The following is a 16,778-nucleotide window of genomic DNA, read 5'->3' on the forward strand; positions in this document are numbered from 1 at the left end:
CATCTTATCTGCGAGTGCAGCAGCAGCGCAGCTCTGTCTGCGTCACGACACAAACAGAGACCTGAAATAACTTCACCTGGCGAGTTGCGTGACTTTCTGTCACTCATCGGGCGTGAGGTGGGTTTTTATTAAGCCAACACTTCTAAATGGCAAGTTCAGGTTCGGATGCAGGAAGGCATCTTCTTCAGCAGGCTCATCATCATCCCGAACCGGCGCCCGAACCTGCTGTTCGCGAGGCGCAGAGATGGATAGAGGTGCGTGACGTCATATCACTGCATTATTTGGAAATACAGTGTCTCTGTATAATGCGTACTCATGCTGAAGCTTTGCAACATTCGTGTCAGGTTTAGCTGGACACGCGCATCTCCAAGGTCCGCTGTGTGGTTTGATGGTGGGTTATGTGTATGTAGAATGTACTTGGAGCGTAGTGTGGCTACTTGTGTTCACCTGTTGACATAACAGGTTTCATCTGACATGAAGGAATCCTGAAGGAATGTCAATTCAAGTCCTAATGGTATCAAACCAGCTAACACAATGTAGACTGTAAGGTTGCAATTGCATTGAAACAATATTCACTTTTGTGTTGACTTGTTCATTTAAGGTTTGTCAAAAAATCTTAGAGTATCAGTGGGATTTCTTTCATAATTCAGAATCAGAATTGTTGCAAATTCCCAGATGAATAGATTGCTATTGACGTATTGTCTTATTCCCTCCTCTCAGGGAGCCAGAGATTTAACTCACACTGAAATGTCAAATTTATTATATGCCCATGAGAAGGATACAATACAAATTGCTAAATTGAGGTGTGAAAATTGGAGAATAAATGCTCATTGGGGCAGCTGGGACGCAAAACTAGGGTGAGAAGAAAAAATATTACGTGCAACAAGACTTTAAGGATTAAGGTGAAGAATTAGGTGTTAAACCAAGAATTAAACCACCAGGAACCTTTTCCACAACTGCAAACTACATGGAGTCTCCAGAAGTTCAAGGTGTCAGGTTCTCAGAGACTTTGCTGAGGTAAAAAATCCTGACCCCACTTAATATGAATCACAAGTAAGAGTGTTGTGAAATGCATTAAGGTAGATTTTTTTAAAGGCTTTACAGACAGATAAGTTTGAATAGATGTCAATGGAAGAGAGGCTTCACTAGCAAATTACAAAATTTGACAGCCTCTCGACTGAACGTCAACTTGTTGCCAGTAAACACTAATTTTGGTTTGATTTACACCAAAACAAAAACAACACAAAAAAAGAAAGAAAAGAAAAATCTGTTTTATAAGAGAATTCATGCCTTTTAACTTTGCACTGCGCTAATGCGCACACACACACACACACACACACACACACACACATATACACATACATATATATATATATATATATATATATATATATATATATATATATACATAACGTCAGGTTCACATCCGTTTGCAGTGCGTATGCGGTGGGTATTTTTTCGTCATCATAACGGATTAGAGCGTTCACACTGCACGAGGCTGCAGTCCGGCGGTGCGTCGCATCTGCAGCAGTGCAGAGATTGTTTCCACTGAACACACTGAATTAAAGTAACAGTGCATTGTTTGCGGTAAATATGAACATGGATTTAGGGATGGCTCGATACCATAATTTTGGCTTCGGTACGATACCAGAATGTAATACCTCGGTATCGATACTAAATCGATACCATAGGTGACAAATAACCAGCCTCAAAAGATAAGTGAATTTAGAACAGTTTTATTAAATATAATAATAATAATAAAAACAGATTCATATCTTAATAACTTTGTATCAAACTAACAAAAAACCTACAGGGAACATAGGTTACATTTTGATGTTGGAGGAAAAAAAAAAATAGGCTAACTGAAGTAATAAGATGAAAATATATTCAAATCTTCTTATCTTTTCAGTGCAAACAAAATGTCTGACCTACCGGGAACATAGGTTACATTTTGACTGAGTTTGAAGAAAAAAAAAATACAACTGAAGTTGCGCAATTAAGGCAATAAATATTGCTTTATTGTAAAGTGTTATTCTAACAGTCAAAGTAATATTCAAAATCAAATGATTATTTCTCTCTCTCAGATTGTTTTCAGATTTCAGACTCAGCCAAAGAAAAAGCATGAAATAAATCGCACTCTCTGCTGCTTCTTATTAGCGGTCGACAACGCGGCAGAAATATTCCCTTCATATAATTGATACTAAAATGAATATAGCTAAATTATTGCTCAATTCAAATCCAATTAATATTCGATTGTATGAAATGCAAGTGTATATATTATATGACCAAAACTTCACTGGTTCTAGCGTGTCTCACATGCACGTTTGATCTTACTGTATTACATCTGTATGTGCGTTGATCAGTTGTAAATAAAAGTTCAAATTAAATCTGAATTTATGAATGATGCACTCACCTGAAAAGATCAGGATGAGCAAGTGACAAGTGCTTAAAAAGGTTTGATGTGTTGTCTCTGTGGAAACGCATGATTTATAGCAACGCTTGCATACAGGTGCAGTATGGTCAGTTGGTTCACCTTTGTCATCTGTTTTGTATCCAAAGTAATGCCATATTTCACTTCTACTGTTCTCTTTGTTTATTAATTTTGGGTGCGTTGATAGTTTCATCTGTTTAATCCATCGCGTTGTTCTGTTGTCACATTTTACCGGTTGCGCAGCAATTTGGGAAGCACTGCCACCTATAGGTGTATTTCGCAACTGCAGCGTATGAAATACAGAATTGAGCAAAATTATGATATCGTACCGTTTGAAATATAATATATACCGGTATTTTTCCAGTACCGGTATACCGCGCATCCCTACATGGATTGACGCGAAAATGTAGTAATAACACCATGAATGCATATAATTAAAGTCTACTGTGTTTCACAGTCAACACATAGGGATTTTGGCTAGATTTAAAGGTGCCATAGAATGCATTGATACAGTATTTTAAATTGTTCTCTGATATCTACACAGAAGGTATGTGGCTTAGGTAAGGGCAAAAAATCTCCAGAAACGATTTTACATGTCCATTTACAACCCTCGGATTTCTCCCTAGAATGAAACGGTCTGTTATTGGCTTATTTGGCAGGGTCATGAATAATAATGAGCTCTGCTCTGATTGGCTGTTTCACAGTGTTGCTCAATGTTGAGCTCTGCTCTGATTGGCTGTTTCACAGTGTGGCTCATCAGCAAGAAGGAAGCACAGGGAGGAAAATATATATTTAAATACTTTCTCTCGCAGTTATATCGTCGGGTAATTATACTGTATATAAAATGCTTTTGAACGATCCATAACGATCGCGTTATAGTTTCACTTTCAAGAGACGCGATCACACAAACTATGTTTACATTATGGAGCAACAGTATTTACCACACATTTCACAAGATCAGATGCTTGTCAGTGGTGCTCAGGATCTGTAAGTCATTCGCCATCATCCTCATCTCTCCTTACTGAGAGTGAAATCTTATGTACTGTAACAGGCTACCGCTAGCAAGGAGCTAACCATGTCCCTTTAGTGGCTCGCGTTATTTGCTTTCTGTGCCTTTCTGAATACAGACACCAACCCATCCCTGCACTTCACACCCCCTGCACGGCCTGGAACATAAAATTTATTTTGTTATTTTCGCTGTTGTCCGCGCTTGTTTATTTACAATACCTGCAGAGCTTCTGATGGTTCGGCCGGCTTAGAACAAGGGCGGGTTTATGCAAATGTTGGGGGCGTTGCGATCCCGACTGTTGCGTCACAGTCGGTGTTATGTTCTGATTCGCCTGTCTTTCAGTGGTCTTTTTTAATCACGAGATTTACATATGCAGGAGGAAACTATGGTGTTTGAGGTTCACTGTATGTCATTTCCATGTACAGAACTGTTATTATTTAAATATGCCAGGGTAAAGACAGTTTTTCATTCTATGGCACCTTTAAAGGAAAAGGGCACTTTTAGATAAACAAGTCAATAATAAATGGCACTCATGGAGGTAGAAAAACAAAGTTCTTTATGAACCGCAGGATTGCTTGTAATAAAGATTTCACGAGTTCACACTTACGTATATTTAGCACGATAAACGTAATGCGTATTTGGAGAGTATGGTAATACGTTATTGGCGTGCTGTCCTGGGGAAGGGCTCCGTGCTCGGGAACTGCCCGAACCCAGAGTACCCCCCATGTGGTGAGAAGTGAAGTGGAAATGGAGGAGAAGGGGTGGTGGAGGGATGCTGATTAATCGTCAAATGAATGGAGGTATGACGGCTGTATTTATATCTGTGTATTGATGAACTTGATTACGTGCCACTTGTGTCTAATTAGGCTAAGTATCTGACGTGCTTCTCCCGAACTTTGTTAATTAAACATCATTTAAATGCAAAAGGAAAGGCAGTAAAGTTTACTGTTTCTGTCAATGTTAAGTTTGTGAACGTAACGTAAGAAAAGTAGTTTAAGGCCCGTTTTCATGGACAGGGCTTAGACTAAGCCAGGATTAGGCCATAGTTCAATTAGGACATTTAAGTATTTTTTTTATAAACATGGTTAGAAAAAAACATTACTTGTGTGCATCTTGAGACAAAACAAAGGCACTGATATATTTTATGATCAGTCAGTGCAAGTTTTTTTTCAGTGGAAACAGCTCAGAATTACATTTTAGTCTAGGACTAGGTTTAAGCCTTGTCTGTGAAACAGGGGGTACATGTTTTGCCACTTGAGCAACTTAATATATAAATATAGAAGTAAATGCAAAAGTAAAAAGCATTGAATAATGTGTTGCTTTGCTTATATTTATTATGTTTAAACACGTCTATGAAAGATTGTATTACTGTACATTATGCTGAAAAGAAGTCAATAATATTCATTGACATTTTCAGTGACAATGTTTGGATTTGAAATCAAAATAAATGTTAATGTTGTGTTTGTGGTAAACAGCCACAGATCAGTTGCAGACTCCTGTGTGAAAGCACAGTCAGTGATTTATTCCAAAGTGACTTATACAATGCATTTAATGTCAAATAATCTAAATGAAGCCTTTTAAAAGACAGGTATTCGCTGTGGTTCATGTTTGTGGCATGCGCAGAAAGATGCTCAAGGAGACCGAGATACTCTAAAGCAGCGAATTCTGTTGTTCTCTTTGTTTTTCAAAGCATGACATTTTGTAGTTATTTTGAACGTAACGTTACACATATAAAAATATAAATTTTACCATACTACTATAAATGACAGAGTATTAAGTTATTTCCCCTCGATCTAAGTGAACATCAATATCAGTACTCAATATTAATTTAAACTGCATATTTAAACTGCTTTCATGGGGCAGCGTTGACAAGTTTATTTGCTCTTGGATGTGTGAGCTGCCGCATGATCTCCTATATGTGTGTGTGTGTGTGTGTGTGTCTGTGTGTCAGTAAGCAGTGCGTAAATATAGAGTAAGGCTCTAATGCACACCAGCACACCAGTATAGGTGTGTGTATTGTAGGAGCTAGATGACAGATGATGACGTAACGGTATAGTAGTGGTGTCCCAATTCTTAGGGGAATATTTTCACCCCTACAGGGGAAGGGGTATAAAATTGGGATTGGGCCTAAGTGTGTGATTTCATGTGAAAACTATGAATAATGGGTTTACACAAAAATGGTAAGCAGGTTTAGTGTTTGGGTTATTCTAAAATGCTATAAATTACAAATTTCTACCTCATTATATGACCAAATTCTACATTAGATTGCTATCAGAAATTATTGTGAATGCTTGATGGTGGTATATTATTAGTTTTGAGTAAAAGTGTATTAATAGCTTAAATTGTTGTGTGTAGCTTAATGCTTTTTGTTGCTATAATGTACCTGTTAATCCAGTGTAATTATATTTCATGATGTCATAGTGCTGGGCGATATACCCGTTCAAATGATAAGCCGGTTTGAATCATTCACACAGTATGAATTTAAAAAAAAAGGGATGGAACGATTGGACGATTAATCACAATAACATTCCCCACGGTTAGTAATACCATTTTATATTTGAATTATCATTAAAACCTTATTCGATTACCACAATTTGAACAACTCAGGATAAATAAAATAGGGTAGAGTAGGGGAAAACGCCCCCCCCCCCCCCCGTTATCCCAAAATAACCACAAGATAAAGTCAAGATACATTTTTATTTTAACTATGGACTACGTTGACGTGATGAGTGATGTAGAAGTTTTCACCGTGAAGTTTACACTGGTGATGTACTGGAGAGAAAACGGCTTTCACAGTAAATTATCTAATTTTCAGCATTAAGAAAAAAAGCATTTTAAAGCATGTTGTTTTGTAGAACATTACAGTTATATATGATATGAGAAAAGTATGGCCTGCAGATAGGGATTTACGTGTAATTTGATAAATATAATTATATTTTCAGAATGACATAGGCCTAATTTTATTTTTTTTCAAACATAGTCTGTGGGGTAAAACGCCCCCAGTGGGCAATTATGGAAGCATATGTGTAGCTAAATGGCAATGCATTTCTGTATTTAAATTAATATTTTCCCATTCATATGTGCAAGCTTTAGTGCAAAATGAAAATGAAAATTCAATTATATAATTGAAATTTGCCATTTTCTATACTAGTTTTAATATGCAAATTAAAAACATATTTTAAAGCTTTATAAGTTGCTAAATTAAAATGAAAATGTTTACCATGTCCAAGCAAAAACAGTAGCAAAATTATCATTTAAATGCTGTTTTTCCTAAATGCATTTAGACTTAGGGGTAGGACACTTGGGATTGCATTTTCATCGTGAGACTGCGAGATAATTGTAGCAAAATGCAATGTGAGTTTCAAAATGCATTCTGAGCCAAAGGTGCAGCAAAAGGGTAGCAAAATGGTGATTTAAATGTCCTTTATTTTTCTTAAATGTATTGACACTTACATATATGACGTTTCAATTGCATTTTCATTAAATACCTCGCGATGAATATAGTTGAAGTCATTGTGGATTTGAAAATGCATTCTGAGCCGAGCACGCACATTTTCCGTTCTTATTCATAAATCGGGTGAAAATGACATGGGACAGATGAGCTTATTTGTGGAGCGATCTGGATCTGCGGTTTGTCTCATTTTCTAAATCAAATTACATCGCTGAGAAAATAGATGCTGAATGACTACAAAAGCACTGCACAAAACGAAAGTCGTAATGGTAATCAGTAGGCTATTCAATTCACTCTATGTATGATATCCTACACTGTTTACTATTTGATGAAACTTTCAAAGTTAATGTCAAGTCAATTTTATTTAAGGGAAAGGGAAGTGGTGTGTGGCCAAGTATGGTGACCCATACTCAGAATTTGTGCTCTGCATTTAACCCATCCAAGTGTACACACAGTAGTGAACATACTGTACACTCAGAGCAGTGGCCGGGGAGCAGTTGGGGGTTTGGTGCCTTGCTCAAGGGTCTCACCTCAGTCGTGGTATTGAAGGTAGAAGTGAGCGCTAGTTATTCACTCCCCCCACCTACAATCCTTGCCGGACCTGAGACTCGAACCCACAACCTTTGGGTTACGAGTCCAACTCTCTAACCATTAGACCTTCCTTTTAACAATACAGATTGTGTCAAAGCACTTAACAGTATCAAATTGGAGGATAGCGTGTCAGTAATGTATAAAAATAAGATTAAACACTCAATTTCCAGTTAAGGCACTTCATTATTGAATTCAGAGATGTCATTAAATAGTATCTGCGAAATCAAATTTATGGTAATCACTAGAAATGAAGTGTCCCCAACTGAGCAAGCCAGAGGCAACAGCGGCAAGGAACCAAAACTCTCTCTGTGACAGAATGGAGAAAAAAAACCTTGGGAGAAACCAGACTTAGATGGGGGGCCAGTTCTCCTCTGGCCAGGAGATTTACTTATTGTTTTAAAGGTCCCATGACATGCTGTTTTTTGGATGCTTTTATATAGGCCTAAGTGGTCCCAAGTACTGTATCTGAAGTCTCGTTCCCGAAATTCAGCCTTGGTGCAGAATTTCAGCCACTACGAGCCAGTCCCACAATGAGCTTTCCTTAGGACGAGCCATTTCTGTGTCTGTAGCTTTAAATGCTAATGATGAGGAGAGAGGCGGGGTAAGGTGGAGGGTGGGTGTGTGTCCTGCAGCTTGCGGCCACGGTACCATGCGCTAATGTTGACAGTGGATGTATCGCAATGGCTCGTAGACACGCAGTCCTTCAAGCTTTTCAGTTTGACCCAGAATCTGATCCGGATGGAGAAGCACCGGATGAAGAAGTTGCAACTCAGCGGCTACAGCAGGACATCTCCGAATGGTTAGTTTAAAATATTGTGTCTGGATACGATCAGTGTTTCCCACACATAGACTTTACCTGGGCGGACCGCAACAATATCCATTGCCCGCTGCCATCAGCTCCCGCGTCTCACACACACGAGCGCGACTTTAGAACAATATTTAGTAACTTTCAGACCCTTTAGGCGGCTTTTTTCCCATAATGGGTACATACCAACAAACCTAGCGACTTAAAAAAAAAAAAAAAAAAACCTTATCATTCAGTTGGAAGATGTCTCCAGTGCTGCCCCGCGAGCGCGAGGTCTGACTCTCCCGGCGCAGTGTCGCCTCTCTCGGCGTCTGTTCTGAGCAGCAAGCGGCAGAGAAGCAGCGCTTTCAGTTTGCCTTAAAGCAGCAGACTCATCAATAAATCATTTACAAAACAGCGTTTACAAGCACTTGTCGCTTACTGACTGTTTGGCCTTTTAAATATGAACATACTTTGTCTGTTAATATGTGCAGTTTATTACTCAGATGCAAAACAATGCTTCGCTCGCTTGCAAGCCATGATGTCTCTCGGCGAAAAAAAAAAAAACATTGCGCTCGCCTCGCACGGTCGTAGCTCATTTTCTCATGAGCATCAGCATTTTCGCATTAACATCAGCAGAGTAAGGGGAGGTAACCTTTCCCCATATGACGACATAAGGGGAAGATTCCAGATTGGGCCATCTGAGCTTTCATTTTCTCAAAGGCGAAGCAGGATACCCAGGGCTCCGTTTACACCTATCGCCATTTCTAGCCACTGGGGGACCATAGTCAGGCTAGGGGAACTCATATTAATGTTAAAAAACCTCATAAAGTGAAATTTTCATGCCATGGAACCTTTAATTAAAATTTTAAATGTATAAATGTATTATATTTGTATTTTATATTGTTGCAATTTCTAACAATAATAATAGTAATATGTACAATAATAGTATTATGTAACTACATAATACTATTATTGTACATATTATTATTGTTATTTTATTATATTTTCATTTATTGTCTTTTATTTTTATTGTATTTAAGTCGAGGGCTTCACTGGGGATATGTCCCCGGGGCTCATCCAGGTGTCCCGGCCTCTGCCGATGATCAGGGAGAAATAATCTCCCGGCGTCGATCCACCATCTGATCCGGACACGGACTGAGAAACAGAATAGAAAGAAACAGACAAATATTAGCGTAGATGCCATTCTTTTTACGATGTAACGAGTACATCATGTGTTATGGGGAGTGTTCCCGGTTCCAGTTGATCTAATTAATGCAGCCTAATAATCCTTTAATGGATTTGAATAATAGAAGCGTATTAGTGTGTTATGTGTAAGCCAGGTTAAAGAAATGTGTCTTTAATCTAGATTTAAACTGACAGAACGTGTCTGCCTCCCGAACAGTGTTAGGTAGATTGTTCCAGAGTTTGGGTGCTAAATAGGAAAAGGATCAAATGGCCAGGGTTTTGAGAACGCAGCGGACGTGGAGGACTATAATGTGATAAGAGCTCGCTCAGGTACTGAGGAGCTAAGCCATTCAGGGCTTTATAAATAGTTAACAACATTTTAAAATCTATACGATGCTTGATAGGGAGCCAGTGCAGTGTTGACAGAACCGGGCTAATATGGTCATAATTCCTGGTTCTAGTAAGAACTCTAGCTGCTGCATTTTGGACCAGCTGTAGTTTGTTGATCAAGCGTGAAGAACAACCACCCAATAAAGCATTACAATAGTCTAACCTTGAGGTCATAAATGCATGAATTAGCATTTCTGCATTTGACGTTGAGAGCATAGGTCGCAATTTAGATATGTTTTTGAGATGGAAAAATGCAGAAACAAGATGCTAGAAACATGGTTTTCAAATGAAAGATTTCTATCAAACAGCACACCTATGTTCCTAACTGATGAAGAAGAAATGACAGAGCAGCCGTCAAGTGTTACATAGTGTTCTAGGTTATTACATGTGGGGTTTTTAGGTCCGATAATTAACACCTCTGTTTTTTCAGAATTTAGCAGTAAGAAGTTACTCGTCATCCAGTTTTTTTCCAGACTATGCATTCCGTTAGTTTCTCAATTTGGTGTGTTTCACTGGGCCGCGAACAAATATAGAGCTGAGTATCATCAGCATAACAGTGAAAGGTAACACCATGTCTCCTGATAACATCTCCCAAGGGTAACATGTAAAGTGTGAAAAGGGCCCTAGTACTGAGCCTTGAGGTACTCCAGACTGCACTTGTGATCGATATGATACCTCTTCATTCACTGTTAGGAATTGATGGCGGTCAGATAAGTACGATTTGAACCATGCTAAGGCACTTCCACTAATGCCAACAAAGTGTTCTAGTCTATTTAAAAGAATGTTTTGGTCGATAGTGTCGAACCGCAGCGCTAAGATCCGAGTAGAACTAATAAAGAGATACAACCACGATCAGATGATAGAAGCAGGTCATTTGTAACGCTAATGAGAGAGCAGTCTCAGTACTATGATACGGTCTAAATCCTGACTGGGATTCCTCACAGATACCATTTTTCTCTAAAAAGGAATATAATTGTGAGGATACTACCTTTTCTAGTATCTTTGACAGAAAAGGGAGATTTGAGATCGGTCTGTAATTAACTAGATCCTTGGGGTCAAGTTGTGTTTTTTTAATGAGAGGCTTAATAAGCCAATTTGAAGGTTTTGGGGACATATCCTAAATGACAACGATGAATTAATAATAGAATATTAATAATAATATTAATAATAAAAGTAAACTAGTAGTTTAGATTAGTGTTGTCACGATACTGGAATTTCTAACTTCGATACGATACCTTGAAAAATATCGATACTCGATACCATTTTCGATACCATGGTGAAAAAAACTGCCACAATATTAAGGGGGTAATTTTTTTAAATTTAAAGGTAAATGTAACAAGTCGAGAACATGCGGTATATTTTACATGAACAAAAAAATGTCTTGAGGTACTGCATTTGTTGATTTATTTATTAATCTTTTATTAATCTTAGTTAAATGTTAATTGAACTAACGTTTACTAATACATGTACTAATTAAAATCCAAAGTTCTATTTGTTGATATTCTCATTTGCTTCATAACCAAAATATTTCCAGATATAGGGCCCTATGAAATCCGTTTTATTTTTCCCCAAATTAAAAGACTATGTTCCATATTTCTAGAGAGAAGAGCTAGAAGAGACCGGTCTTTTCAACCGGTCAGTTCTGCCCCAAAAACTCGTCCAATTAAAAGTCTTGTTTTTTTTTTTTTATGCCACTTTTCTAACATTTTTTTCTGAAAATACAAAACAATACAGAATCCCACAAACTGTGAAAAAAAAAAAAAAAAAAAAAAAAAAAAAAAACAGAAACACAAACAATCAAACAAACAGAACACACATACAGTACCTGAACATGCACCAGAGACAGTAAAACACACACCTTAAAACCTTACTTAATCAGACTTAAACAGAGTATTAAACATAGAAAGCAGTACTATATTAAAAATAAAATTTCAACTCTTAAAAAGATAAGAGAGGAAGGGGCCCCAGATTTTATCAAATCTTTTATAAGCGTCAATCTTAGAACAGCGGATTCTTTCAAGCTTGAGGGCAGCAACCATCTCAGCCAGCCATTTATGAAAGCTGGGTGGTAAAGTAGACTTCCAATCCATCAATATCACCCTTTTAGCCACCACCATACCAAACATAAGAGACAATTGCTGAGAATGTGTAAATGCTAATGTATGGTCAGAACATCCAAACAAAGCTAATTCAAGATCTGAACTGATGTCTTCTCCAAAAACATTTGAGTACCACTGAAAAATATTTTTCCAAAACTCAGAAATCTCAGGGCAAAACCAAAAAGTATGAGCATGCGTCCCATCCGAGCTCCTGCATCTATCACATAGTGGGGAAACTGAAGGGTAAATTTTATTGAGTTTAGTTTTGGTGGGTGGTGATGGCGCAGTGGATAAGACACATGCCTTTGGTGTGAGAGACCCGGGTTCGAATCCACTGTGAGACACCAATGTGTCCCTGAGCAAGACACTTAACCCCTAGTTGCTCCAGAGGCGTGCGACCTCTGACCTATAGCAATTGTAAGTCGCTTTGGATAAAAGCGTCAGCTAAATGAATAAATGTAAAATGTATAATGTAACCTATGCAGCACTTTAAACTGTATAAGTTGTAATCGTGCATTAATAGAGCAGGTATGAATTCGTTTCAGGCCCTCCTCCCAAATCTCTTTGGAAACATTAATTCCAGTGTCATTTTCCCATGCTACTTTAAGGTGATCTGAAGACACTGCAGAATGAGAGACAAACAAGGCAACAAACTGAGTCACCAAATGTTTGCTCATAGGCGATTGACCCAAAAAATTATACAGATCATGATCTTGTGGTAACTCCTGAAACTCAATAAAAGAATGTTTTATAAAGTGACGCACCTGTAGATACCGGAAAAATTGTGACTGGGAAAGATCAAAGAGTTTATACAAGTGTTCGAAAGTGGCAAATTTCCTGTCTATATAGAAGTCCTTAACTGTGGTCAGTCCTTTGCCTCTCCACAGTGAGAATACCTTGTCCGACAGGCCAGGCAAGAAATTATTATTATTGCAAATGGGCAGATGTACTGAGGGACATGTAATATTCAAAGCAGTCTTAATTTGATTCAAAATTTTAATTGAGTTGAGCACAACAAAATTTTTACATTGAAATTTCTTTAGGGATGCAGTTTTAGAGAAAAGAATAGCGGCTAAGGAGCTACCAACAACTGACCGAGCCTCCATATACAGCCATTTGGGTTGCGAATCCATCGAACTGTCAGCAGCTTGGTCACTCGTCTGCCAAAACATCATAGCCCTGGCATTAGTGGCCCAGTAATATTGACGGAACACCGGTAGCGCTAAACCACCTAACTCTTTCGGCTTCTGCAAATGGGCCTTAGAAATTCTATGCGCTTTATATCCCCAGATAAATGGCAAAATGACAGAATCTAATTGTTTAAAAAAAGAATGTGGCAGATACACAGGCAAGTTTTGAAAAAGATAAACAAAGCGAGGTAGAGAGACCATTTTAATGGCATTGACCCGACCGATTAAGGATAATGGAAGAGCCCTCCATTTATCAATAGATAATTTTAACTTATTTATGGCTTCTGTGAAATTTAACCTAATAATATGTTTACAATTTTTTGGGATGACTAGCCCTAAATAAGTAAAGTGATCTTCTGAAAGTCTAAAAGGTAATGACTTAATACTTTACAGGTTTCCCAAAGACAGGAGTCTGAAACATTCCCCTTGTCATTGTTCTCCAGAAATTCGTCTAAACATTCAGACATATAAGATTGAAATAGTTTATCCATTAATAATTGAGGATTGAAATGCCAGCAATACTGTGCCTTTGTTAGCGAAATTTTCAGACCCATAGAGATAGGGGAGTGGTCAGAAATAAGAATATTGTGATATTTAGAATAAGTCACCCCCTGAATAAGTTTAGAGTCAATAATAAAGTAGTCAATACGTGTATACGATTTATGAACACCGAAAAAAAAGAATAATCCCGAGCGGTAGGATTGAGTAATCTCCATATATCCACAAGATTCATGGATTTTATTAAATTATTTAAAACACCTACAGATTGAATAGAAGGAGGAGCTTGTGAGGATTGGCGATCAAGATAAGGATCCAAATAGCAATTAAAGTCTCCAGCAATTATCAGGTTAGTGGAATTAGTGTCTGGAATAAGCCTGAATAATTTTCGAAAAAACCCTGGATCATCTATATTTGGTCCATACACGTTAACACATGTAATCGGGAAGTTATTAATAAATCCAGACACAATAATATATCGTCCCGCAGGGTCAGACACCACAGAGTACATTTGGAAAGGAATTGATTTCTTAAAAAGTATAGCCACACCTCTAGCTTTAGAAGAGAAAGTGGCTTGATAAACTTGTGAAATCCATTTTGCCCTAAGCCGCATTTGTTCATTGGGTCTAATATGAGTTTCCTGAAGAAAAATAATATCAGCCGACAACGACTTTAAATGTGTAAATACTTTTCCCCTCTTAATTGGGTGCCCCATCCCTTTTACATTCCAGCTAACAAATGTAATATTCACTCCGGCATTGTTACAACTATTAGTACTAGTTCCACTCATACAATGTCAACAAAAACATAGAGTCAATAATTATCTTAACAAGTATAAACATTTTCTGGTGCAACAACAAACAAGAAAAAGAACACACAAACTCCCCACAGCTGCCCCAGGAACCATGGCAGCAAGTATTCCCCATCTTCTCGGAGACAACAAGAGTGCAGAGTAGGACTAACTTGGCTTACCTTAGCTCACAATAATAGCAAAAACAAAAGCAAAACCCACAAGGCGAGAAAGAAAGAGAGAGAGAGAGAGAGAGAGAGAGAGAAAAAAAAAAGCTGACTCCCGCTGCGCACATATCTAACGTTAGTCCTTGAGTCACGTACCATAGTGAAAAATAAACAAAATGATTCAAAAATAGTCCACTTCTGTTCGTCGAGATAAATGTTCAGGCTAAACTGAGTCAACGTAAAACCTACGCTGTGTCATTCGACAAGTTACCCACGAACTTCTTTGCCTCTTCTGGAGATTCAAAAGAGAACTCCCTACCGTTATGATGCAGCATCAATTTAGCTGGAAAACGCAGGGACCATTTCAACCCGGCCTCTCGTAGAGCTTTCTTGACTGTGCTAAAGGCACGTCGCCGCACGGCTACCTTCGGGGTATAGTCAGGGAAGATGTAAATCCGCTTTCCTTTATATTCCAGAGGAAACTTTTCCCGGCTCAAACTAAGGATTAAATCCTTGTCCCGATCATTATGGATCCGTGCGATAATGGTGCCTTCAGATGGCTTGGGTAACAGTGCCCGGTGCGCTCGATCAATTTTGACCGGTTTGAGGAAGTTATCTCGGCCGAAGAGCTCCATAATCAGATCCGAAATAAATGCAGAGGGGCGTCCCCGCTCTTCTCCTTCCATTATTCCCACAAATTTGAGATTCAGCCTGCGAGAGCGTCCCTCCAAGTCATTCAGTTTAGCCCAGAGAGATTTATTTTCTGCACGCAAGTCTTCGCACACTTTTTCCACCTCTCCTAGCCGTGAATCCGTACTGTTCAGGGTCCCTTCTATTTCCACAATTTTTTGTTTAACGTCGGCCTGCTCTGACTGCAGGTTAACCAGCATGGCGTCTAACGCATCCAAGCGAGTACTTAGATTCGTCATCTTGTCCTCTATTAACTTTTTCAGCTCATCCCCTTGGCCACCGATTGCAGCAAGTATCGCGTTCACATTTCCCTGTGAAATTGAGTCACCTGGATTGGCGTCCTCCTTCATAGCTGCAACGGCTTTTGAAGATTTCTTAGACGCCATTTTGCCGACACAGACTGAGTTAACGAAACGACAAAATTCACCTTCAAGGCACTTATTTATCACAACGTATTCAAAACAACTGACGAAAAATTGCTTTCAGAAAGTCATTATTGACTTTGGCGTGAACTGATGGTACTTCAGTTATGAAAATGTTCAAAATCTAGCGCCAGCGGAGAGGAGCTCATAAAAAAAAGCATCTACTCCATGATCTGCACGCGTGCGCCCCCTATAAAGTCTATGTTATTCTGCGGGCACCACTTAGACATCCAGCAATTCAGTGACAGCAGTCTGCTATGAATTTCGTCACAAGCAGGGAGTGGGCCAGAGCATATTACAGTATTTACAGACATTGTACATATTACAGACATTGTACTTGCAAGTTCACACACCTCTTTAACATTATTTTTAGTGATCTCCGACTGGTGAAGTTGAACATCATTAGCGCCGACGTGGATAACAATCTTACTGAATTTACGTTTAGCATTAGCCAGCACTTTTAAATTTGCCAAGATGTCAGGCGCTCTGGCTCCCAGTAAACAGTGGACTATGGTGGCTGGTGTCTCTATTTTCACATTCCGCACAATAGAATCGACAATTACTAGAGCACTTTCATCAGGTTTCTCAGTGGGTGCGTCACTGAGTGGGGAGAACATGTTTGATGTTTTGATCGGAACAGAAGAGCGGTGTTTTGACCCGCGACTAGGCCGCCTTACAGTCACGCAGTTGCCTTGCTGCATGGGCTCTAATGACGGAACCGAACAATGTACAGGACTCCCTGAGCTAGTCGCATCCAAGGCCGTATCTACAGCCCTCACATTCTTACTATCCTCAACTAAAGTTTGGATGCATGTCTAGTTCTAAAATCTTCTCTGTTAGCGTAAACTATTTCCCTGCATTTATCACATGAGAATCCCTAGTCGCCGACAGATAGATAACTGTACATGTGGCAAGCAGTGCAAACAACAATAGCAGGAGAAGAAGCCATTACTCATCGTGGTTGATGAATGATACCAACTTAACTTACCAATTACCACTGTTGTTTGATGAACTCATGAAAAACGGAGCGAGAGAGGAATGAAAACAGAGCGAGGAAAAAAGAAAACAATAATAGGCG

The 16,778-nt window shown here is 38.7% G+C and overlaps 1 protein-coding gene across 1 annotated transcript in view; it reads left to right on the forward strand.

Moving 5' to 3' along the window:
- limch1b (LIM and calponin homology domains 1b) overlaps nt 1-16,778 on the forward strand; it is a 265,697-nt gene continuing 248,919 nt past the window's right edge. Inside the window, exon 1 of the mRNA XM_079391189.1 lies at nt 1-254. Coding sequence (XP_079247315.1) covers nt 147-254 — 108 coding nt within the window. The 5' untranslated portion in view covers nt 1-146. The remainder of the gene's footprint in view (nt 255-16,778) is intronic.

The sequence above is a fragment of the Barbus barbus genome (assembly GCF_936440315.1).
Source record: "Barbus barbus genome assembly, chromosome: 33".
NCBI lineage: Eukaryota > Metazoa > Chordata > Actinopteri > Cypriniformes > Cyprinidae > Barbus > Barbus barbus.